At 37.4% G+C, this 23,995-nt stretch overlaps 2 protein-coding genes across 3 annotated transcripts in view; one reads left to right on the top strand and one right to left on the bottom strand.

Annotated features, from left to right (window-relative positions):
- RPGRIP1L (RPGRIP1-like) overlaps nt 1-8,498 on the bottom strand; it is a 99,750-nt gene extending 91,252 nt beyond the window's left edge. For both annotated transcript variants that reach the window (XM_011946600.1, XM_011946599.1), the window contains exons 1-3: nt 8,412-8,498; nt 5,242-5,333; nt 3,254-3,398 (exon numbers count right to left, since the gene is read on the bottom strand). In XM_011946600.1, the coding sequence (XP_011801990.1) occupies nt 3,254-3,398; nt 5,242-5,326 (230 nt within the window). In that variant the 5' untranslated portion in view covers nt 5,327-5,333; nt 8,412-8,498. The remainder of the gene's footprint in view (nt 1-3,253; nt 3,399-5,241; nt 5,334-8,411) is intronic.
- Nucleotides 8,499-8,571: 73 nt separating this feature from the next.
- Nucleotides 8,572-23,995, top strand: part of FTO (fat mass and obesity associated) — a 410,630-nt gene continuing 395,206 nt past the window's right edge. The window contains exon 1 of the mRNA XM_011946598.1: nt 8,572-8,838. Within this exon, the coding sequence (XP_011801988.1) occupies nt 8,686-8,838 (153 nt within the window). The 5' untranslated portion in view covers nt 8,572-8,685. The remainder of the gene's footprint in view (nt 8,839-23,995) is intronic.

The raw sequence follows: 23,995 nt of genomic DNA, 5'->3' as shown, positions 1-23,995 counted from the left end.
CAATAAATATTGCTTAGTGCTCAAGAAACACTTGTGTTTAATGGTAAAAAATAATTAGATGCAAAAGCATCATTTTAATGCTATCTTTAAATTTGGACACAAATTGTGCTTTTGACATATCAGGAGTTTATAACCTTGATTCTTTAAAGTTTTGATAAAAACTGGTTAGAAAGAACAAAAGACAGAAAGGGCACATGGGGGTGATGTAATATACACGTACGGAAAACATGCCTGACAGTGAATGGAAAAATCTTGGCAGGACAAGAAAGAAAAGGTGGCTTTGATGAGAGACACAAGTTCAAGACTTTACAAAATTGGTCGCACATCTTCAATAGCTGATTCTAGTTTATAGTGAATCTATTTTTATAAAGACCCAGACAGGAGATTGAAAATAAAACACACTTCATTTTTCTTTAAATGGGTTTTGCTTTATTTTGGCATGGTTATGGACAGAAGCTTTTACTTAAGGGAACAAAAGTGAAATAAAAAAATCCTTAATAGCTTTGGGATGTCACAGAACAACCTTTTTTCTGCCCTAAGCAGAGTCCGCTGTAAATGCGGTAGTAATACATGTCTATCTACACTTCTGGCTACTCGGCCTACAGCATGTGGCATCAGGGAGAGCTATGCATAACATAATCAGTTAAGATTGTTTTCTCCTTCCCTTGAGGCACATCCATTAAGCATGCTTTATAAAGGATACAGGATAATAAAAACCAAGATCCAAGAGTACCACAAACACTCTAGTAAAATAATCAATGGATTAGTTCCTTTTCCACCTAATTCTGAGAATGATATATCACTGGGAAATTTGGGCAGGTACCACAGTCCAAGAGGGCCACACACCCTACCTAGTCCTTTAATGAGTTTAGGGTCCTAAGCCCCACCCAATGGCCTGTGCATAAAAGTAAGGTTGTCATACAAATGAGATGTCAACCTAAATATCTGAATTTTCTGTTACAGAGAGACTTTCACACAGAGATATAGATTACATTCAAAAGAAAGACACAAATTTAATATAAAAAGGCAGTTAACAACCAGAGAAAACTAAACGATCCTAATTTTTAAGGCAGGAAAAGCACATCAATAGGGGATTTTTAAATTCTTCAAATGATGTTCAAATAAACTTTGTCAAGAAACATGACTGCATGTGTTTGTCTCGTAATAACCATACATTCCATTTGTTGGATTTGATTATTTTATCATATTAATGAATCATACGGCAAAGTCTGAGTGCTTATTTTAAAAGGTAGTTTTGGCTAGACGTGGTGGCTCACGGCTGTAATCCCAACACTTTGGGAGGCCGAGGTGGGCGGATCACCTGAGGTCAGGAGTTCATTTGAGACCAGCCTGGCCAACATGGTGAAACCTTGTCTCTACTAAAACATAAAAATTAGCCAGGTGTTGTGGCAGGCGCCTGTGATCCCAGCTACTTGGGAGGCTGAGGCAGGAGAATCGCTTGAACATGGCAGGTGGAGGCTACAGTGAGCCGTGATCGTGCCACTGCACTTAAGCCTGGGCAACAGAGTGAGACTTCCTTTCAAAAAAAAAAAAAAATAGAAAAAAAATAAAAAGGCAGTTTATAAAATCTACATTTATAGAAAATAATAATATTTACTTTTTTTTTTTTTTTTTGAGACAGAGTTTCGCTCTTATTGCCCAAGCTGGAGTCCAATGGCGCAATCTTGCCTCTCTGCAACCTCCGCCTCCCGGGTTCAAGCGATTCTCCTGCCTCAGCCTCTGAGTAGCTAGGATTACAGGCTTGCGCCACCACGCCCAGCTAATTTTTTGTATTTTTAGTAGAAATGGGGTTTCACCACGTTAGCCAGGCTGGTCTCGAGCTCCTGATCTCAAGTGATCCGTCCATCTCAGCCTCCCAAAGTGCTGGGATTACAGGCGTGAGCCGCTGCGCCCGGCCTATTTACTTCTTAAGGATAAATTTAAAGACAGTTCTACCCATGTATCTAGGTCACAGTCAGTGGTGTGAGATTGAAAGGAATTTAGAGCTTTTGGGTCATATTGTTCATTGGATCATTACTCTCATAGCTAAGTAAAATAAACTTCCAGGAGGTTGAATGGCTTGAACATATCACAGGCTAGTGGCAGAGAGATAACAGAATGCATACATACAACTTGATTCCTAGCTCAGTCTTTTTCCCATTAAACTACATGGCTCATTATTAAGTTGTTTTTTATTTTCTGGCTATGACAAATTACCAATGAGGTCAAATATGTGAATTCAATTCTTTTACTGACCAATTAGGTTTACAAAGAAAAAAATTGTTAGGTGGTCATAGCAGACTACATGCCTCATTCTGACTGGCTGATGTATGTGGAATAATGGTCAGAAAAGGAATCAGGCAAGTGAGTCACAAATCTTGAAAACAGCCGTCATCATGACTAAAACCAAACTCAAAGTAAAAGGCTTGCACATAGCAGGTCAGCTGGTTGTTAAAGTCCACAGAGTAGAAACTAAACTGGAACCACCTCCTCAGGATGGAATCTAAGCAGAAAAACCCTATTTTCATTCTTCAATGGCTGTCTCACCTTTTCTTTGAACCTAGAACATAAATATGAATACAGACCTGCTCATGATTATACATCTGAAGACACTTTGTTTTTAATGCTGTCCCTTCAGAAGCTAGGCACAGCATTTCTGAATAAAAAAGAATGAAAGAGTATCTACTCCTAAGAAATCATTTTTGCCAAGATTTTTTGCACATAAATCAAAAGTGACAATACTGTTTCTTCAGAAACAGTACTCTTTGAAATCAATATAGAATCTAGTATAACCCAAGCAAAGTTAAATATGTTCCAGAGACTGAAGTGATGTTTTCATTAGTAAACCCCAAATCTTAAGGGAACGTGCATTCTAACAAGTTAGAATAGTTAGTTACTTTTTAAAACTTTCATTTTAAAATCAAGACATTTAAAACACAGATGCTTTGGCCATTTGCTTATTAAACTATAAATATTAAACCAAAAGTTATTTATAGATATGATATACTCCTGGCACTCTTAGCTATTAGCTTTTTTCTTTTAAACAGCAAATTCAGACATAATAAACACTCATTATCTTTTTGGTTTATTATTCTAGTTTGCAAGATTTTCCATTTTTAAAAATTGTACTTATTTACATCCTGCCTTGTTCCAAAAAAGATTCAAGGTGGGGTTTTCAATTAAGTTTATAAAATACCATACCCTTCAAATTTTACTGAGTCAAGAAAAAAAGCTAAAAGCTTTTTATCATAACCTTTTAATTTTATCCTCTTGCTTGCGGGCATGCTGTTTAAGTAAAATGTTCTCATCATGCAAACGCAAAAATCTGTCTTCCAGTTCCTCACGACTGACACGTGACACTGCCTGGCGAGACTTCATTGTCCGTGTTGTTGAAGCTTCTGCAGAAAGGCCAAGATAATTAATCATGAGGTTACTTAAAATAGTCTCTAAAAACTCTTGATATTAATATCACCTCTGATGCACTAATCTTAGATTTTTTCCTTTGGGACCTACAGTTAAGATTGCTTTAGAAAATGCTGTAGTATTGTTTACATCAATTATTTAAGGTAAGAATAAAAATCTTTGCTATTAATACTTTACATACAGTACTAGGAATTTGAACAACAATAGTATCCATTCAAAAATGTATTCAAGTAGCCATTCTTTAAGAATATAAGATGGAATTCTGATTCAATAAAGACTTTCGAATTTACATGCTGAATGTTGTGACAACTAAAAGAGTATCTGAAAGTTATTTTTTTACAAAGGCAAGAGTAAGAGTAATTTGGTAAACGTAATATGACTAAGATATTTTTCTGCGCTATGGGTGTTTTAGAAAACAAACCATAAAAGTTGTAAGATCAAATCAAAAAAAACCTAAACTTAAAAATTATTATTTGAAAGCTTCACAAATAATTTCTCTATATACTACCTTATACAAATTTTAAGAATGTTTATACTCTTTAGCATGCATATATGATATCTTTTTACAGACGCTTAAATTTGGTATTTTCCATAACATTGTGAAGTAGGTCGATTTTCAACAATTCTCCAATAGAAACAAAGAACAAACTGATAGAGACTAAGGTCCTGTGATAGGTTACTGAGGACAAGAATTGAACTCACAGAGTATCAAAACCCAATAAAGCCCTTTGCACACTTAAAATTTATTTGTATTTTAATACTCGATGCTCCCTGAAAGATCTGCAAAGCAAAGCTTACACATACTTTTTACTTTTAACAATAAAATCTGTGTAGCCAAAAATTAGCTGGGCGTGGTGGCGCACTCCTGTAAACCCAGCTACACAGCGGGCTGAGGCAGGAGGATCGCTTAAACCTGGGAGGCGGAGGTTGCAGTGAGTGGAGATCCTGCCACTGCACTCCAGCTTGGGTGACAAGAGTGAGACTTCATCTCAAAAAAAAATTAATAATAATAATAATTCTGTGTAGCCAAATTTTATCTTTTTCAATAAACAATACATTGACCACTTTTCTGGTTTTCACAGTGGCCATTTACACCGTTCTGATTAAAAAGTGTATGTAGATTCCTAAATGGAATGTATCTTAAATCCCTAGACTTCTCAGGCTAGAGGAGGATTTCACATTTTCTATGAGCTGTTGATAATTGATACATGCATGACAGCATAGCTGACACAATGGACAAACAAAGATAAACAAAGCTCTCTGTTCTAAATTGTACTTTAATGTGGTGCTTTTCTTTCTCAATTTGAAAATGCTTTTTAGCTCTACAGCAACTACTAAGTGATAAAAGGATAAAGAAAACCTTTAATCCATATTAATTTGATAAAAAAGTCACTATCACGTGAGATACTCTACTTAAAAGGCAAAACACTTAAAATATGGCCTTTCCTCCCATATAAAATTTAAACACAAAGAAATGTTTTAATACTGAATGTAATTTAAACCAGGCAATTCGGTTTGGAGGCTTGATACTCTCTACGTAGTTTCTACTGATGTAAGGAATTTTAAAAAGATGATTTATGTTAATTTTTTATCAGAACAGAGGGGGGATTTTACATTTTCTATGAGCTGTTGATAATTGACACATGTAGTAAAATACCATATGTGTTCTAAACTCTCCATCTTTTTGTTTAGTACAATCAAGGACTATATAGTTACTTAAATGGTTTGGGTTGTATGAGTATCAGAAATACTTTAAATTAAAAGTAAAGAAGTCAGTGATCAAAGTTCATAACTGTAATAAATAACAGCTGGCCATACCTTGTAACCCTCCCATTCCAAAGAGGTTTAGACCTGTATCTTTCACAGGCAAGTCTCCTGCAGTCTCATCAGTTGGACCAGACATGGCCTAGCTGTGGAAAAAAGAAAATTCAAATAAACTCTTTCCAAGTTATTACATTAACTATGTAATGGAATGAATCAAATAAAATGAAAAAGGGACTAGAACTTTAATGGGCATCTTATTGTCCATATGTGCTGCTTGGAGAAGATGAAAGCTTCTCTTCTAAAAGTACTACTACATTCAATCATAGAGACAGTGTTCCTTTCAACAGTATATTTCCTGCAGTTTGCTTAGGAAATGAGGTAAGATTATCGTTTAAGAAATACCTCCTCTCCATCCCTTTCCTCTCCCCAGCCTCCAAAAGAGAGCAGGTATCTTGGGAAACACTCAGGTCAGGAACTTGATTCAAATAGTTGCTCTATCATTAACGAATTAGTCAAGCCACCTAAACTCTCTGAGTTTCAGTCTCTCAGCTTTAAAAAGGAGAAAATAATACCTATCTCAGAGTTATTCTAATGGTAAATGGGATGAGTAAAGTAAAAGCACTGACCACATGTGTCTGGGATGTCAATATTACTCAAATATTAATTGTCTGCTTGATGCGCAAATGAGTGGGCAGTTCTAAGTTTTGTGAAAGAGGTTTCGTTGCATAAATTTACCAACTGGTTTACGTTTTTTTGTGTGTGTGTGTCTTGCCTTTGTTGCCATGAGGCTTAGGTCCCGCGCAGAGTTCAACTACTTCAACATATAGGCTGTCTAGCTAATTCTGGTATTTTTATAGTTTCTATTCGTTACAGAAATGCACCACAGTAGCTTTATTTTGAATGTGGATATGAGTGGTCCACACAGTATTTAGTATGCAAAAATAAAGGATTTTATATTTTCATTTCAATCTACCTAGTAAGCTAAATGCAAACTGTGAATGAAGATACTCTAAAGGGCAGAGTTCTTAAGCTCTAGAATATTGGTTCTAGAATGTAAAGACCAAGAGAGTAGCAAGCTTCATTGTCTTGTTCACCTCTGTATTCTTTGAGGCTAGCATAAAGCTTGGTGCATTGAGAGCAGGCATTCATTAAATAGTTGTTGAGTGAGTGAATGGAGTCCGTGGGGTTTCAGGGTCTGTGAACCCAGAGATGGTTTACCAAATTTTGTATGTATACGTATATATGCAATATCTTTTAAGGAGGGTTCATAACTTTTATTATAACTCACAAATGGTGGAGAACCATTGCATTTTGCTGTTACAGAAACAGCTAACAGACAAATCCTTGGGAGATCATCTACTTCTTTTGGAAGTACTGCTATAGAAAAGGTCAATTTTTAGGATCCTGTTGACACACAGGCCCATGTATGAAAATGATTAGTTTTCCATGACAGAGTTAAGGTCACTTTAAAAATAATGAGAATGATGATGATGATGATGATGATGTTGATGGTGTTAACATTCATTGAATGCTTATTATGTGTCAGGTACTGTTCTAAGTGCTCTGTTATAGGAATTAATGAAGTGTCTCGCCATATCCTTGTGAGGTTGTTACTCAAATGATTACCGCTTTACAAATGAGGAAGCTGAGACACAGATTAGTTAACTCACTTAAGGTAGTAGTTGGAAGTATTAATAGTTGTATCTGGTGATATTTTTGGTTGTCACAACAAGGAAGGGGGATGCTACTGGCATCTAGTGAGTAGAGGCCAGGGATGATGTTAAATATCTTACAGTGCTTAGGAAACATAATAATGAATTATCCAGCCCAAAATGTTAATAATAGTGTGGAAGCTGAGTAATCCTGCACAATGCTGCAATGCCTCTCCAACACCATCTCATGTTATCCTTCTTTGCTCAGTATGCTTCACCTACATTATTCTTTACTTTCCTCGAACCCCCCACACCCTCGTGTACTCAAGGCCTTTGTATTAGCTGGCTCCTCAATCTCTGGAGTTCAGCTCACTTCCTCAGACAGGCTTTCCCTGACCATCCTATATTAGAGTAGTCTTCCTTATATTTCTTCACTATTTATTTCTTTTCTTTTCTTCTTTTTTTTGAGACAGGGTTTTGCTCTGTTGTCCGGGCTGGCCTGGAATTCACAGGTTCAAGTGATCCTCCCACCTCACCCTCCCAAGTAGCTGGAACTACAGGTGCATGCCACCACGCCTGGCTTGTTTCTCTTTTAGCAACTGTCTCTATCTGAAATTATCAAATAAATTATTGTTTGTCTCCATGAAAAAAGGATAAACATCTTGAGACGGGTATTAGTCTTGTTCACAGCTGTTCAGGAACAGTGCCTGGTACAGGGTGGGAACCAACATTAATATATATTGAATGATTGGCTGGGCGCGGTGGCTCACACCTGTAATCCCAGCACTTTGCGAGGCCGAGACGGGCGGATGACTTAAGCTCAGGAGTTTGAGACCACCCTGGCCAACATGGTGAAACTCCGTCTCTACTAAAAATACAAAAATTAGCTGGGTGTGGTGGCGCACGCCTGCAATCCCAGCTACTCGTGAGGCTGAGGCAGGAGAATTGCTTGAACCCGGGAGGGGGAGGTTGCAGTAAGCTGAGGTCTTACCACTCCACTCCAGCCTGGGCGACAGAGCAAGAACCTGTCACACACACACACACACACAAAAGAATACAGAAAAAATATTTATTTGAATGAATAAATGAATACCAGGCACTGAGATTAAAATGGCAAGCAAAATCCCCGCCTTTATGAAGCTAGCGAGTTATGGAGATAATCAGATGATAAACAAATAATATATAATTAAGCAAACAATAGAACACTCAGGAGTTTTAGGGTCTACCAACCAATTTCTAATCCAGGGCAAATGAGCAAACTGTGTTAGGGACCTACAACTTGCAGGATCTGGATAGAGATGGCAATTAGCAGCATCAACTCTCACCTTCATGGCTGGGATACAACATTTCAAGTTGGTCCTGGATGTGAGGATAAAGGGCGGGCTGTGATTCAGGCCTGAGGATGTGGAGGTGTCTCGGGCTCCGCTGCTTTCCGGGAGCAGACCTCCAGGGCCAACTACAGGGCCTTCTCCAGACCGCAGAGCGGAACCTAGGACCCTGGCCCGCGCTGCAGTGGGGAGGGTCCGCAACCTCCACCCACCCCCATGCTCCCGCATCCTCCCAAGTACTCACCGCTCCACTGGCCCTGCAGCTAGCTACCGTTGCTATAGCGCCGACAGCGTGGCGGGCGGCTGGCCGAGAGGAGCACGGGAGAAACATGGTAGGCACCCGTTGCCTCCTGGGAAATGTAGTTCTCCTTGGACTCCAGCCTGTTTGCTCGCGGTGTAGCGGACTACGCTCTTCCAGCTGTCGGATCTGGGAAATTCTCCTGTTCTAAATCCCGAGGCGCTCGCGGGCGTCGCCGCGGTGCATTCTGGGAGTTGTAGTTTTTCCACTGTGAGGGAGAATGGCTCCGGACGGGAGCAGGACGCTGAGAGAACTACATGCAGGAGGCGGGGTCCAGGGCGAGGGGATCTACGCAGCTTGCGGTGGTGAAGGCGGCTTTAGTGGCAGCATGAAGCGCACCCCGACCGCCGAGGAACGAGAGCGCGAAGCTAAGGTATGTGGGGCTCCCGGGGCTTGGGGATCTTCGTGCGCTGTGAGCTAGGATCAGGGAACCGGAAGGGCTTGGTTTGATGGCGAGGGGATGCACGGTGTTAAGCTAAGGGATGACAGGGCCTTGTCAGCAAGGGACCTGGAGACATTGGAGGGGGTGTTACAAATTCCTCTTCAGGATGCAGGCCGAGTCTTGTTGGATCGGCTCAAAAATGAGAAGCAGGATACCTATTTCCTTGTCCTTCCTCAGCACCTATTCCTTGGTTAAATTTGTAGCCAGCTCTGTGCCTCAGTTTACCGGATTCTCAGGTGACTGTGATCATACCAGCTGTGCTTTCTTATAATGGGCTCTGAGGACTGAGATCGGCTTAGATGAAATATCTCTGCGGTCAGCTGTGTTTCTTTGGAACAATTGTCTCAGTGACTGGCTGATAACAGTTTGTGTCTTTCAGCCCTGTGGATATGAATCTTTAACTACATTGCTCCTCTCTACCTGTGGTGTTCAGTTTCCGGTAGTTGCCATTCCATGGGATGACCATAATAATGGCAACAGCGAATTTAAAAAGCATTTGCTGTCGGTCAGGCACTGAGTTAGGTGCATAATATTTAAATTATTTCATTTCATTGTCACAGGAGATTACAAGGTAGGTATTATACAGATGGAGTATAAACAACAGCCCTGCTTCACAGATGAAGAACTGAGACTCAGAAGCATTGAGTGTTTTCCTTTCTCTCATTCTCAAAGTCAGATCCTGTTGATTTGTCTACGTGTATTGGGAATCCGTCCACTTTTTTTTCCCACCTCCACTACCTTGGACCAAGCTACCATTATCTTTTTAATGGACTGTTGGAATAGCCTCTTGATTGGCCTATAATCACTCAACAACTAACTTAACTCTTCTTCCACCTTCTCTCCCTTCCCCCAACTACCATTCTCTTCTGCACACCATAGAGTAAGATCTTCATGAAATGCAAATCTAATTATGTCCCTTTCCTTTCTCCTTACTCTGCCAACCACCTGTTTAAAAATATTCCATGGCTTTCTGTTGCTCTTAGGATAAAGACAAAACTTCACATTGCCTACAAGATCCTGCATGGTGTGGACCCTACCTGCTTTCACAACCCCATTGGACATGACACTCTGCTCTCTGCCTCCCAGTCACTTTGGCCTCTTAAAAGTCATTCTTTCCTGTACTTCATCTGGCTTCAGGTCCTTTGCACGCGTTATTTGCTGCCTACTGTATAAAAGCAAATATTGGCAGTGAATATCAGTGTTAAATAACATAGACACAGTTCTTGCTTTCATAGAATTTCATCTTACAAGTGAGTCTGTTTTAGGGCAATGCACCTAAGGATTTAAAATTTAAAATATGCTCTATATTGACTTGAGTTATCACAGTATATCATAAGGGACTGGAAGTTTTCATGCTTGAGTCTGCAAATGATGTGGACAATATGCTAAAGATAGGCACAAAGAGAGGGTGACTCTTCTGCTTTAGTCTACACAGTGCAAAGAAACAAATGTCGCCTCATGGTGTTGTGCACAATATCCTTCTCATCTTTCAGGTTTATTTTTAAAGTAATTCATTTATTCTGTGAAGATTTATTGAGCACCTATTATTTGCCATACATTGGGATTATAATTTTGGCTAAAATAGAATCCCTGCACAAAAGGAGCTCTTACTCTATTGAAACCATAACTGTTGCCTGTGAGGTAGTTATTAGTGTCATCTATATTTTAGAGATGTAGAAATTGAGACTTGCAGGTAAATCGTGACTTGCTCAAGGCCACTTGGTTGCTAAGTGGAACTAGCCCTCTGAGCCAGGTCTTCTGACTCCAAATTCAAGGCTTTTTCCATTTTCTGCTTGTGAAACATGTTGAATTAGTAGAGCAAGTTGTCTCCCTTTTTTCTTTAACAAATTTGCTCCTCATTTAAAATTTGTTTGCTTAATATTATTGGTTAGAACAAAGTATAAGTAGTTGTTTTAAATCTTAAATGTAAAATGTCCAATGGCTCATGGAATTATTTTCTCTTTTTCTAATCAATTTTATTGAGGTATAATTTACATACAGTCATTTGCAACCATTTTTTGTGTACAATTTGATGCCTTTTGACAAATGTATATACCTGCAAAACCACCACAATGGGAATAGCGAACATTTCTCTCCTTCTCACTTCCCTCTCGTTAATTTGTGGTCTCCCCCTCCACCTCGGCCCCCAAGCAACCACTGATATGTTTTTTGTTTCTGTAGATGCATCTGTATTTTCTAGATTTCATATAAATGGAAACATACAGTGTATACTTTTGGGTCTTTTTTTTCATTCAGCATAATTATTATTATTTTTTTAAATAGAGATGGTGTCTTGCTATGTTGCCCAAGCTGGTCTGGAACTGCTGGGCTGAAGCCATCCTCCTGCCTCTGCTACCCAAAGTGTTGGGATTATAGGCGTGAGCCACTGGGCCTGGTCAGCATAATGATTCTGAGATTAATCCATGGTGTTGTATGTATCAATAGTTTGTTCCTTTTTATTGCAGATTAGTGGCCCACTGTATGGAGATACCACATGTTGTTTATTCATTCACTTGTTGCTGGACCTTAGGATTGTTTCTGGTTTTGGACCCTTATGAAAAAAGCTGCTTTGACCATTCATGTATGAGTCTTTCCATTTTCATTTCTGTCAAAAAAAGCTGCTATGACCATTCATGTAAGAGTCTTTCCGTTTTCATTTCTGTCGGGTAATGCCCAGGAGTAGAATTGCTTAGTTATAGGGGAGTTCTTTGTTTAACCTTATGAAGAAATTGCCAGTTTTCCAAAGTGATTTGGCATTTGTTTTAGTTTCCTATGGCTGCTGCAACAAGTTACCACAAACTTGGAGGCTTAAAACAACATAAATTTATTCTCTTTCAGTCCTGGAGATGAGGCATTGAAATTAAGATGTCAACAGGGCTATACTCCCTTTGAAGGACTCTAGGGGAAACTCCTTCCTTGCCTCTTCCAGCTTCTAGTGGTCCCTGGTGTTCCTTGGCTTGTGGTAGCATCACGTCATAACTTCTGTGCTTCCATCTTCACATGGCCTTCTTCTCTCTGTTTCTGTGTCTCAAATGTCTCTCTCCTTTCTCTTAAAAGGATGCCCGTTATTGGTTAGGACCCATCCTAAATCCAGGATGATCTTGAGGTCCTTAAGAGCCTCAACTTAATTACATTTGCAAGGACACTTTTTCCAAATAATGTCACATTCACACGTGCTGGGTTTCTGGATTTGGACATACCTTTTTGGGGGACAATATTCAAATACACTGCACCCTTTTACATTCCTACCAACTGTTGGTAGGAACGTAAAATGAGAGTTCTACTTGTTTCATATCCTTGCAATGCTTGTCAGTCTTTTACATTTTAACCATTCTAGTAGGTGTGCAGTGATATTTGTGATTTTAATTTGCATTTCAGTGATGTCTAATGATATTGCATATCTCTCTTTTTATAAATCTTTATTGAGGTATAATTTATATACCGTAAAATCCACCTGTTTTCAGTGTAGGACTCAATGGTTGGTAGCATATTTGCAGAGTTGTGTGACTATCACCACAATCTTATTTTACAACAGTTCCCTTCCAGAAGAAACTGTATTCATTTGCAGTTATTTCCCAATTCTACTTCATCCCTAGGGAACCATGAATCTACTCTGTTCTTTAGATTTGCCTTTTCTGGACATTTTTGTATAGATGGACTCATACAATATATGGTCTTTTATATTCAGCTTCTTTCACCCAGGATGTTTTTGAGGTTCATCCATGTTACAGCATGTATTGGTACTTTGTTCCTTTTTATTACACAGTAGATAGAATTCCAGTGTCGGGCCGAGCGCAATGGCTCATGCCTGTAATCCCAGCACTTTGGGAGGCCAAGGCAGGTGGATCACCTGAGGTCAGGATGACTTAGATCAAGACCAGCTTGACCAGCATGGTGAAACCCTGTCTCTACTAAAAATACAAAAATTAGCCAGGAGTGGTGGCACATGCTTGTAATTCTAGCTACTCAGGAGGCCGAGGCATAACCTGGCAGGCAGAGGTTACAGAGAGCCCAGATTGTGCCACTGCATTCCAGCCTGGGTGACAGAGTGAGACTCTGTCTCAAAAAAAAAAAAAAAAAAAAGAATTCCAGTGTCAGGATATACCATGTTTTGTTTATCTCTTCACCAGTTGATGGACATTTTATTTGTTTCTACATTTTGACTATTATGAAAAATGCTACTGTGAACATTTGCACCCTAGTTTTTGTGTGGATGTGTTTTCATTCCTCCTGGGTAGATACCTAGGAGTGGAATTACTGGTCATATGGTAAATCTATGTTTAAAATTTTAAGAAACTGACAAACTGTTTACTTGTGTGGTTACACCATTTTACATTCCCCACTAGCCATTTTGAGGGTTACAATTTTGTCACATCCTTGTTAACACTTGTTATTGTCTGTCTTTTCTATTGGATCTATCATGGTGGGTGAGAAGTGGTATCTCATTGTGGTTTGATTTGCATTTCTCTGATGGATAATAATGTTATGCATCTTCGCATGTGCTTATTGGACATGTATATATCTTCTTTTATGAAGTATCTGTTCAAAATCTTTGCCCATTTTTTTGTTGGATTGTTTGTGTTCCTATTATTAAGTTTTATGAGTTCTTTATATTTTCTAGATACAAATCCTTTGTTTACTATGTGTGTTGCAAACGTTATCTTCCATTCATCTAGGTTACTTAATAGTTTTTAAGAAAGGTCCAATTTATCAATGTTTATTTTTATGATTCGTGCTTTCTGTGTCGTATCTATGCAATCTTTATCCCAAAGTCACAAAGATTTCTTGTTTGCTTTTCAAATTAAACTTTGTCATCTCCATAATGGGTACTTAGTTTTTATTTTTCTTTTCTCTTTGAAGTAACTTAGATCTTAGTTTCTTCCTTGTGATTGCTTATGCTATAGACTTTTATGCTGTTTCCAAGTCTGGAGGGTGAATAAGAAGGTTGGACCAAATAGCTTCCTATGATTAACATTTATCTAACTTGTGTTCAGCATATAAGAGTACTATATGGTATTCATGCATTTTTAAAATGAACTTTTCTTATAAGGCATATAGTAGAATAGTCCAGATTAGTATTTGATGGTTTGAGATAGAACCATGGCGTCTACTATTTCCTTACTATTGGGATAGGGGATTCATACCCTGTGCCTCAGTTTCTCCAGTCATAAATGAGGTTAAGAATAGCTGCTTCTGTGGGTTGGTGTGAGGACCCAGTGTGATTAGGTCTGGCTGCTATCCCAGGAATAGAGTAGCATGCCCTTGATTGAGTTTGGTGGCTTCAGAGTTCCTCTGCTGGGGTGGGGCTGGCCCTGTGCATTTTTTCTCAGATGTTATAATTTATTATTTTGAATGATTTAAAACTTATTGAAGAGCAAGAGTAGAATCTAGAGCTCCCATAGACCTGTTGTCCGTATTCACAGGTTAATATCTTGCTGTGTTCACTTGATTGCTCTCTCTCTCTTGCCATATATATCCATATGAACAATTATTTTTTTTAATGAACCATTACTCTTTACCTCTAAATAGTTCAGCATATATTTCCTGAGAACATGGACATTCTCTTACGTATGAATATAAACACAGTCAGTTGTTAATTTCAGAAAAAGTTAACGTTGATATAATGCCATTATTTTATCCAAAGTCCATATTCAAATTTTGCTAATTATCCTAATAATGAATTTTATAGCATTTTTTCCTGGTCCAGGTTTCATCTGGATTGCATATTACCTTTCATTGTCAGGTCCCTTTGGTCCCTTCTCCTTTAATCTGGTGTCCTTTCTTGTCCTTTAAATTGGTTCCTCATCCTTTTTCTTTCAAGACATTGACATTTGTGATGTGTGCAGGCTATTTTTTATTTATTTATTTAGTACAATGGCCCTGCATTCTTATTTGTCTGATGTTTCCTTATGATTGGATTCAGATTTGGCTTTTTTTTTTTTTTTTTTTTGGTTTTTTTTTTTTTTTTTTTTTTTGAGATGGAGTCTCACTCTGTTGCCCAGGCTGGAGTGCAGTGGCGCGATCTCGGCTCGCTGCAACCTCCGCCTCCCGGGTTCAAGGGATTCTTCTGCCTCAGCCTCTCGAGTAACTGGGACTACAGACACATGCCACCACACGCAGCTAATTTTTGTGTTTTTAGTAGAGACGGGGTTTCACCATGTTGGCCAGGCTAGTCTCGAACTCCTGACGTATTAATCCACCCACCTCAGCCTCCTAAAGTGTTGGGATTACAGGCATGAGCCACCGTGCCTGGCCCAGATTTTACATTTTTGCATGTATATTTTTGAGGAAAGATGGGACCTCTAGAGGTCACATATTTATAATCCACATACGCATCCTGGCTGTAGGTAAGTTTCGGCCCAAACAAACTGAAAGTTGTTTCAGGATTATTTTCTAATATTTAAAAATTGAGGGATTTTGCATAAACATCTGGATGTCTGACTCTCTTGGAAAACTAGAGTATCTGGTAACACTGGGCATGCATTTTCCTAACTAGAATTGAATAGTGGCTTCCCTTTTAGGCAGGAAATACGCTTTCCATTTTTCTGTCATCCAGTTTTGCCCCTTCAGTTACAAAATAGTGGTGTAGTGTGGGGCCTTAGACACAGACTCTTGAAATTGAATTCAGCTCCCTCATTTACTTGAGCAAGCAGTTTAACTTCTCTGAGCCTCCGTTTCCTCATCTATCAAATTGGAGTGATATGGTTCTGGTAGGGATTGAGATATTATATAGCACATAAAACATTGCTGGCATACAGTAAAAATAAACATTGTTATTATCACCATCTTCTTATCATCATCATCATCATCATCATCACCATCATAACCACCACCTGCACTACTGCCTATCTGACCCCAGTAGATATATATTCTGTATATATATGTGTGTGTGTGTATTCTGATCCCAGGACATTTATTCTGTAAACTTATGTTGAGTGTCTAGTCAAGTGGATTTTCTCAACTGGGGTTCCATTAACTTATTTCCCATGCAGCCAGAATGGTACTAGTTTTGTACCACCTTTCAGAAAATTGAGAATATAGTCACTCAAACCATTTTCTACATTCTGTGGTTCAGATAAGGAACCTGATTAAGTGTTGAGCAGTGTACTCAGCACCAGGGTAAAGATGGCAGACACAGTCCCATGAAACTGGCTAGCTGTCCATGGAAGGTAAATAAGTACCAACAGTAGAGTGGTGAGTTTTATCACGGGAGGACATGGTAGCAAAGAGGATCTAACATGGCCTAGTAGTCATGGAATTCCTTCCTTAGAAGATCTGTTTAAAGGTGTATCCTTATGAGAGGCCTGGGATTCCTTACGGGGTTTATCAGAAACATTAAAACTGTATCATTAGTCATAGAATAAAAAGCTATGAATGTTGAATTCCAAGTTAGCTTCAAAGACTCTTATGCTGGCTTAGGTTAGATCATCTTTTAAAACTATTAAAAATAGAACTAGTTTAAGTTTATTAAGGAAACGGTTATATACCTAAGAACATTTAATAGTTTTGTTTGAGTCATGTACATTTTTATCAGTGAAGGAAAATATCCAGAATATATAACCTACCGTTTTAAGTAACATGATTTAAAAACTCTTCTGCTTTTGGTGATAGTTGTCTTATCAACTTTACATGATAAGGTTTATTGAGTTATAAAAATAATAACTTGGCCAAATGCAGTGGCTCATACCTGTAATCCCAGTGCTTTGTGAGGCCAAGGTGGAGGAGGCTCACTTGAGACCAGGAGTTGGAGGTTACAGTGAACTGTGATTGTGCCACTGCACTCCAGCCTGGACAACAAAGTGAGACCCCATCTCTAAATAATAATAACAATAACTCAACAAAAGAAAGTTTTCTATTTATGTTTATGCTGACTGGGTATTTTTACCTTATTTTGTATTTCAAATTTGGCATTTTATTGAGGTCCTGAGAATGTTCTTTTGGAGTCTACTTTTATTATGGGACATTCTAGATTATGTCACCAGTTTATCTAAACTGGACACTAAATATAAGATGGTTTTGGTGTTAGGCCAAAGACCAGGGGACTTGAAAAATGAAAACCTCACCTGACAGATTCTACTCTGTTTGTTTTCCTTCTTCCCAAAATCCATTATTATTTTTTGCTTAATCTCTTCTTCAATATATGGGTAAGCCTTTAATCACTGTTTTGGAGGTTCAGTTGACTTCTGTAAATAGAAGAAGAGTTAGTGTATTTGATCATAATTTCCAAACCACTTTAAATACTGTAACTTACTTGAAAATTAACCAGCTAAACTACCAAGTAACAGTGAATTCTTGTTACTTTCTCTTATTTGCAGGCCTGTTTCCTAACCCTCCTCATATTGGTTTTGAAAACTAAATTAGCCATTCAAAAAAAAAAAAAGTCTTAGACACTTTGAGCAAACAGTAGCTTCCTTGAAGATAGCATTTGTGTCTAATTCATCTTTTCATCTCTCCATTGTACCTGGCAGGATGTCTTCCACAAAGGAGACATTAATAAGTATCTGGTGAAGAAAGATTAAATGATTGAGAGTGGCCAGCATCTGCTATGTGATACATGTGACCCTTCATAATTATGATTCTGGATCCTTGGCTGCTGATGAGATTTATTGTGGCTGAGTTTAGTGATACAGATTTTGGCATGTAGATGATAGTCTCCAAAAACATAGAGATCATGTTTTTATTTTCAGTTTTGTCATTCACCATTTTATGTCTAGCCCTTAAGATTTTGCCAGACACATGGTCTATTCCATACTTGTAAAATAATGAATGAATTCCCAAGAGCATCACTTGTTATTGGTTAGTAGACTTTCTAATAGTGAGAGATGGAACCGGAATTTGAAAGAAATAATGGAAAATGGTTAATATCTTATGAATTTTAAGTTACTTAATATATCATAGATGTGGGCATCAATTTTGAGAAACAGGACTCTTCTGTTCAACACATACTTCAGCAACTATCGACACTTGTTTTCAAGTATTCTCTTCCAATTTTAAGATGCCAGTTCACCTTTCAGATTTGGAGTATTTTGTTGTTGTTAGTTTATTATGGTAGATTTCTTGCTAAAGTTATATTTAAAGTGTGACTTCCTAACTTTTAGAGGGGGGGAACTTTTGTTAAGATGGTCCTTTTGGAACCTTAATGAAAAAACACACCTTAGAGAAGGTGAATTTAGAGTTCTGCTAAGCACATTCGTTTAATCTTCTATTATAAACTGATTTTGTAATATTTTATAAAATTGTCTCACTGGTTGATTTCACAATATAAACTGGGAGGGTTCTTAGGATTCCTTGGGTTGGGTTAGAACAGGTTCAAGAGATGAAGATTTGTGTTGATAAGGGCTTGTTTCCAAACTTTTGTCCTTGGCATGCTGTTTGTTAAGCCATCACATGTTTGAAAGTTAAACCTTGAATTGATGCTATGGTTTGCATTTTAAAAAATGTATTTTATTATGGTGAGAATACGACATAAGATCTACTCTCTTACCACATTTTTAAGTGTACAATAAAGAATTGTAAACAGTAGGTACAATGTTGGATAGCAGATCTCTGGCACTGATTCATCTTGTATAATTGAAACTTTATGCCACTTGATTAGCTCTTTCCCATCCTTCCAGCCCTGGTAATCACCTTTCTACTCTCTGATTCTATGAGTTTGACTCTTAGGCGTGCATTTTTGTTTTTGCTATAAGCATCTGTCCTGTTGCTATGCCAATCATTTATTTACTCTGTAGTTTTGGAAATGACCTGCTTCCAAAGTGACCATGCGTCTCCTTATGTTAAAAAACTGCCATATGGATAAAGGGCAGTTAAGACCTTTACAACTGGTAGAAACCAAGTAGAAAATTCAGTTTAAAGGACCAAATTATGTTGCAGCTGCTCTGAGGAGGAGATTTGTTGCCAGAGCATGAGTGTTTTCATAATTGTTTGTGATCAGAAAATTCAGAGCTCTGATTTCTGCATTAGCCCTAAGTCTGCCCTTTGGCACCTTCATTTAGTGACTGGATCATTCAAGGCTGAGCCTCAAGGGCCAGCATTTCTCCAGTAATAATATAAAATGGGCTGATGTTGCAACCTTAACTCACTCTGCTGAATTGGGCATGATTAAAGTCTCAAGGCTGCATTAATATGGATTTTCTGTTTCTATGTACAGCAGTCTGTTATCTCACTATTTTCCAGTTTGCCATTTTTTGAAAACAAAGATGGAAAATTCTGCTGATGAATTTTTTTTTTTATCTGTCAGCACAACAGCATTTTTTTGGCTTAAGAATATGAGAATAGCACCGGGCAAATGAATGCAAACATTACAGTTTATGTGGACTCTAGCCTGTTGTCATGTCAATCTTGTTATTTAGGTAAATAGTGTGCAATTTTTCGCCGAATCAGCAGCCAATATGCTGCGAGCCATTTTTGTTTTAGTTCCATTATTGGCTGGTAACACTATTAATGAGACAATAATTGGGAAATAGTAGTCATTGTTCTCATAAAACACGATCCTTGTGTTGGAACCACAGCCAGGCAGAGGAGTTGCATATGCAGACTGCAAGGGAGGAAAGGATGAGTAGCCAGTGTTCCCAGCTTTTAAAATCATCAGACCCCTGCTGCTTAAATTGCCCCAGCTGTTAATGCTGGAACCATTACAGTAATGGACTCAGCAAATGAAGGAGAACGAAGACACTCACACTTTATTACCAGAGGGGCAATTTTCTCTTCATGTGTAATAGCAGCGGTGCCTCATATTGATCAGACCATCAAGATACTAATCCTCTGTAAAATTACTTGTTATAACTGAAAATGTGTTAATCCAGATCAGTCTGTGTCCTGTCTACTTACTATTGAATACAGACTATTAGATGCTTTATTTTTCATGATTTAAAGGCTCTGCCCTGAAAATGGTTGCCTTTTCCCTTGCAACACTGAGTGCTTAATCTTAGCTATAGCCCAGGGTTGTCTTTTTGTTTTAAACAGAACATCACCCACTTAATTAAGGAGTGAGTGTCTGTCTTGCTGTCTGAGTTATGCTGGTGTTTTATGTTCCTCTGGATTTATTAAGCATCTTGTTTTACATTCAGTCTGTGGTTTGTGCTGTAAATAAAAATAGGCCCATCTTGCACATATTAGAAATTTGCAGGTAGCAAATGTCAATAAGTACCAGGGACTTTGATTTATACTTCAGGCACCAGGTTGTGGTTTGTCGATTGAACCCATAGGCAGGATGCATCCTGGTGTCTTCTGTGGAGGAGATGTGTTTTTGCATTGTTGTCTGAGAAAGTTTATATTTATTTCTGCATCCTTGGTTCAGTAGATTGCTTTTTAGACAATGAGGCATATCCACTCCCCCTCTTACGTCCTGTGAGAAATGACTACAGCTAAACGTTATTATGAGAAGACCCATTAAAAACTGATTTCTGTCTTCCTGAATATTTGGAATTTTGGGAACTTTGTAAAATTTCCATTTTTTTCATTATAATCTCTTTCTACATACCTTATATGTTTATTTGTATATAGACTCAGATGCCCTCTTGGCAGTATATTTATTCTAATATGTTGTTACAGCTCAAAGCATTTGTGTGACATTCTCTGTAGAGTTCATTCAGAAATACTTAATTAGCACCCTTTGTGTACCAGGACTTGCATTACAGGCTGGAAACTTGAGGACGACTAAGATACAATCTTTGCCATTGAGGACCTCAGTTTAGGAGGAAGACAGGCATGTAAACAAATAATTGTAACAATGCAGTATAGTAAATACTAGTCTACTGTGAATGTGTACTTCTTGGGAGCATGGGCGCAGTAGTAAAATCAGCCTCACTGGTTTTTCTCGCTGTGTTATCAAAAGCAGAATTCTGACATCCACTTTGCGACTTGTTTCTGAATGACTCGTAGCTGTTTGAAAGAAATCTCTTCCTTCCTCACTGGAGACATGTTTACTATCCGAGGGGGATAGTCAAAGGAAAGATTTCCAAAAATGTTTTGATCAATGACCACATCTTTGGATATGTATAGAATTTCCCAAGGAGGCTACTTGAAAGGAGATAGTGCTTATGTTGTTTATGTTCTGGCATTTATGTTATAAATCAGTCTTAATGCTTTAGAGTATAGTTTATGAGGAGAAACGGTAGCCAGTGGTGGTTAAGAACATGGATTCCTTTCGCTCTGCTGTTTACTGGCTGAGTGATCTTGGGCAAGTCACCTAATCTCCTTGAGCCTCAACCTTCATCTGTAAAATAGGGATCATAATAGTTGTGAAGATTAAATGATTTAATATATGCAAAGCATTTAGAATATTGTTGGGGTAAGTGCTGTATAAGGTTAGTTATTATTACTATGCATTTGACTATTAAAATAATGAAATTATTTTTCATGTGCAGCTTATGAAAGTCAGCTTCGTAAATATAGAACCACACTGTATATATAAGTATATGGTATATGAGATAGAGAAGCATTTCTTAAATTTCTTAATGAATTTTTTTCTGATTACATAATAATTTTTTATTTTAGAAAAACTAACAAATACAGAAAAATATGAGGCAGAAAAAAGTCTCATAATTCTTCAGAGATAAATACTGTTTACAAAGATATATTTTAAACAAAAATTAGAATGATAATGTGTATATTTTTTACTCTGCTTCTTTTACCATCCAGTATATAATGAATATTTTTTCATATAATTCCAATTGTATAGTATTTTATCATATGGATTTTTTTCCATTCTATCATAGGTTATCCTTTAGTGAACATTCTTGTACATAAATCTCTGCAAGTCTTTGGAATGTTTCATAGGATAAATTAAATGGACAATTGTATGGGCTAACTTTTGTTAAGATTTTTGCTTCTCATTGTCAAGTTGCTACCAGGGAGGTAATGCCAGTTTCCAATTTAAGAAGCAATATGTGAGAGTGCTTATTGGTACATCCACTGTAATACCGGGAATTATCAGAAAACAAAGATATTTGCCAGTTTGGAGGAGAAGTGGGAACTTGTGGAGGTAATTTGTATTTTCCTAATTATTATATTTGGTTGAATTTCCTCCCACCATTTATATTGGCAAAATATAGTTCTTTTGTGATTTGTTTATTCATATAGGCTTTGTTCATTTCGCTAACGTGTTTGTCTTTTCTTACTGATTTGGAAACATATTTTGTAGATTAGGGATGTTATTTACTAATCATGTGATAGAAAGAATTTTCCAGTTTGTTTATTGCCTGACTATATTTTTGTTTTTCAGAAGTTTTCCTTCATTTATAATTAGAAAAACATTTTCCCCCTCAGTATTAGATTAACAGTCATTTACATGTTCTTCTGGTTATTAATATTTTATATATTTTTTCATATAATTGTTAAAATGTGTCTAGACTTTGTTGGTGTTATGGTATGGAGTAGATGTGGAAATTTTTCTTCCCTAAGGCCGATCAGATATTGCTGCTTGCATTTACTGACTTATCTTTTACGTACTGATTTGAATGCTTAAATAATCAGATCTGCTTTTTATCCTGTTTGTTTTTACTTTGATACATCATTTTAATTGCCATTGTTTTATAATATCTTTCTATATTTGGCAGCATAAGGCCCCTATAATTAGTCTTTACTTTCAAAAATTCCGTGGCTCATCTCTTGCATTGAGAAGACAACCTAAATTTTTTCCCAGGTAAATTTAAAAATCACTTTGTCAAGGTCCTCCATGTGCCCTGCCAGTCTGTTGGTATTTTAATTGTTATTGCATTAAAAATATACGTTAATCTGGAAATAACTGAAATATTTATGGTAAATGATTTTTCTCATTCAGTAATTATCTGTCTCTACATTTATTTAAGTTTTATGATCTTCAGAAAGTTTTATAATTTTGTTCAGTTACGTGGGTATTTTATATTTTTGATTACTATTTTTTGGTTACTATTGCAAATGGGATATTTAAAAATTGTGTTTTTTAAATGATACTTAAGAAGGTTTTTTATGTGTGTGCTATTTTTGTATTTGGCCACAATACAGAATGCGTCCCTGTCATTCTAATATTTTTGGATGATTTTCTTGGGTTTTCTGGATATAGACGAGGTAGATCATCTAATTATCTGCAAATATAATTTGTTTTTTCCTCTTTCAGTAATTATACTCTCCTCTCTTTTTTTTCTTCTATTATTACCTTGTCTAGAACCTCCAGTCGGTAGCAGTTATAGCAGATAGTCATGTCTTCAACAGTTATACTTTGGGATTCTAATATTAAGTAAAGTGGTAGTTGTTGGCAGTTGTCTTTGATTCTTACTTTTTTTTTTTTTTCGGGGGCTGAGGTTGAATTTTAATGAATTTTAGCAACATTTTTTGGATATCTGTTTAGATGGTAGTATCTTTACTTCTCCTGATAAAATGTAATTTATTAGACTTTCTAATTATGGTTCCTTGGGATAAAGCCTACTTAGTTGTATTATGTAGGTCTTTTAATATATTGCTGAATTCAACTTTTTAGTATTTCAATTAGGAAAGTAAGATGGGTCAGTACAGCGATTCTTATGGAAACTGCAGAGTGGTACTCCAGGGGTTGAGGGTACATCAGAATCTTTGAATGGGTCCTGTATAACATACGTGTTGAACATAATTCAAGCTACAGTTTGTAAAGCCTAATAAAGCATTTTTGGCTGATGGGGATAAGATCACAGTAGAAGAAGGTAAAGTGAGTAAAAATACTGAGAAACTCCTTTGTGTGCTTTCTTTTTGTCAAATTTGGTATCGTATTATGCTAGTGTCGTAAAATGACTTGCAGAATTTTCCTCCTCTTTCTCTGCTTGGGAGCCATTTACAAAGCATCAGGATTATTTGCCTGTTGGGAGTTTGAACTTTACTTCTTCTTTTTCTTTTTTCTTTTTTTTTTTTTTGAGCAGAGTCTTGCTGTGTCACCCAGGCTGTAGTCTTGGCTTACTGCAACCTCTGCCTCCCAGGCTCAAGCAGTTCTCCTGCTTCAGCCCCTTGAGTAGGTGGGATTGCAGGCATGCACCACCACGCCTGGCTATGGTCTATTTAGTTTAATTCTTGAGTAAATTTTTGTCATTATATCTTAGCAGGGCAGAGTTTTACAGTTATTGACATGGCATTGAACATA

Source organism: Colobus angolensis, unplaced genomic scaffold, assembly GCF_000951035.1.
Source record: "Colobus angolensis palliatus isolate OR3802 unplaced genomic scaffold, Cang.pa_1.0 Scaffold251, whole genome shotgun sequence".
NCBI lineage: Eukaryota > Metazoa > Chordata > Mammalia > Primates > Cercopithecidae > Colobus > Colobus angolensis.
This window is presented reverse-complemented; position numbering and strand designations above follow the sequence as displayed.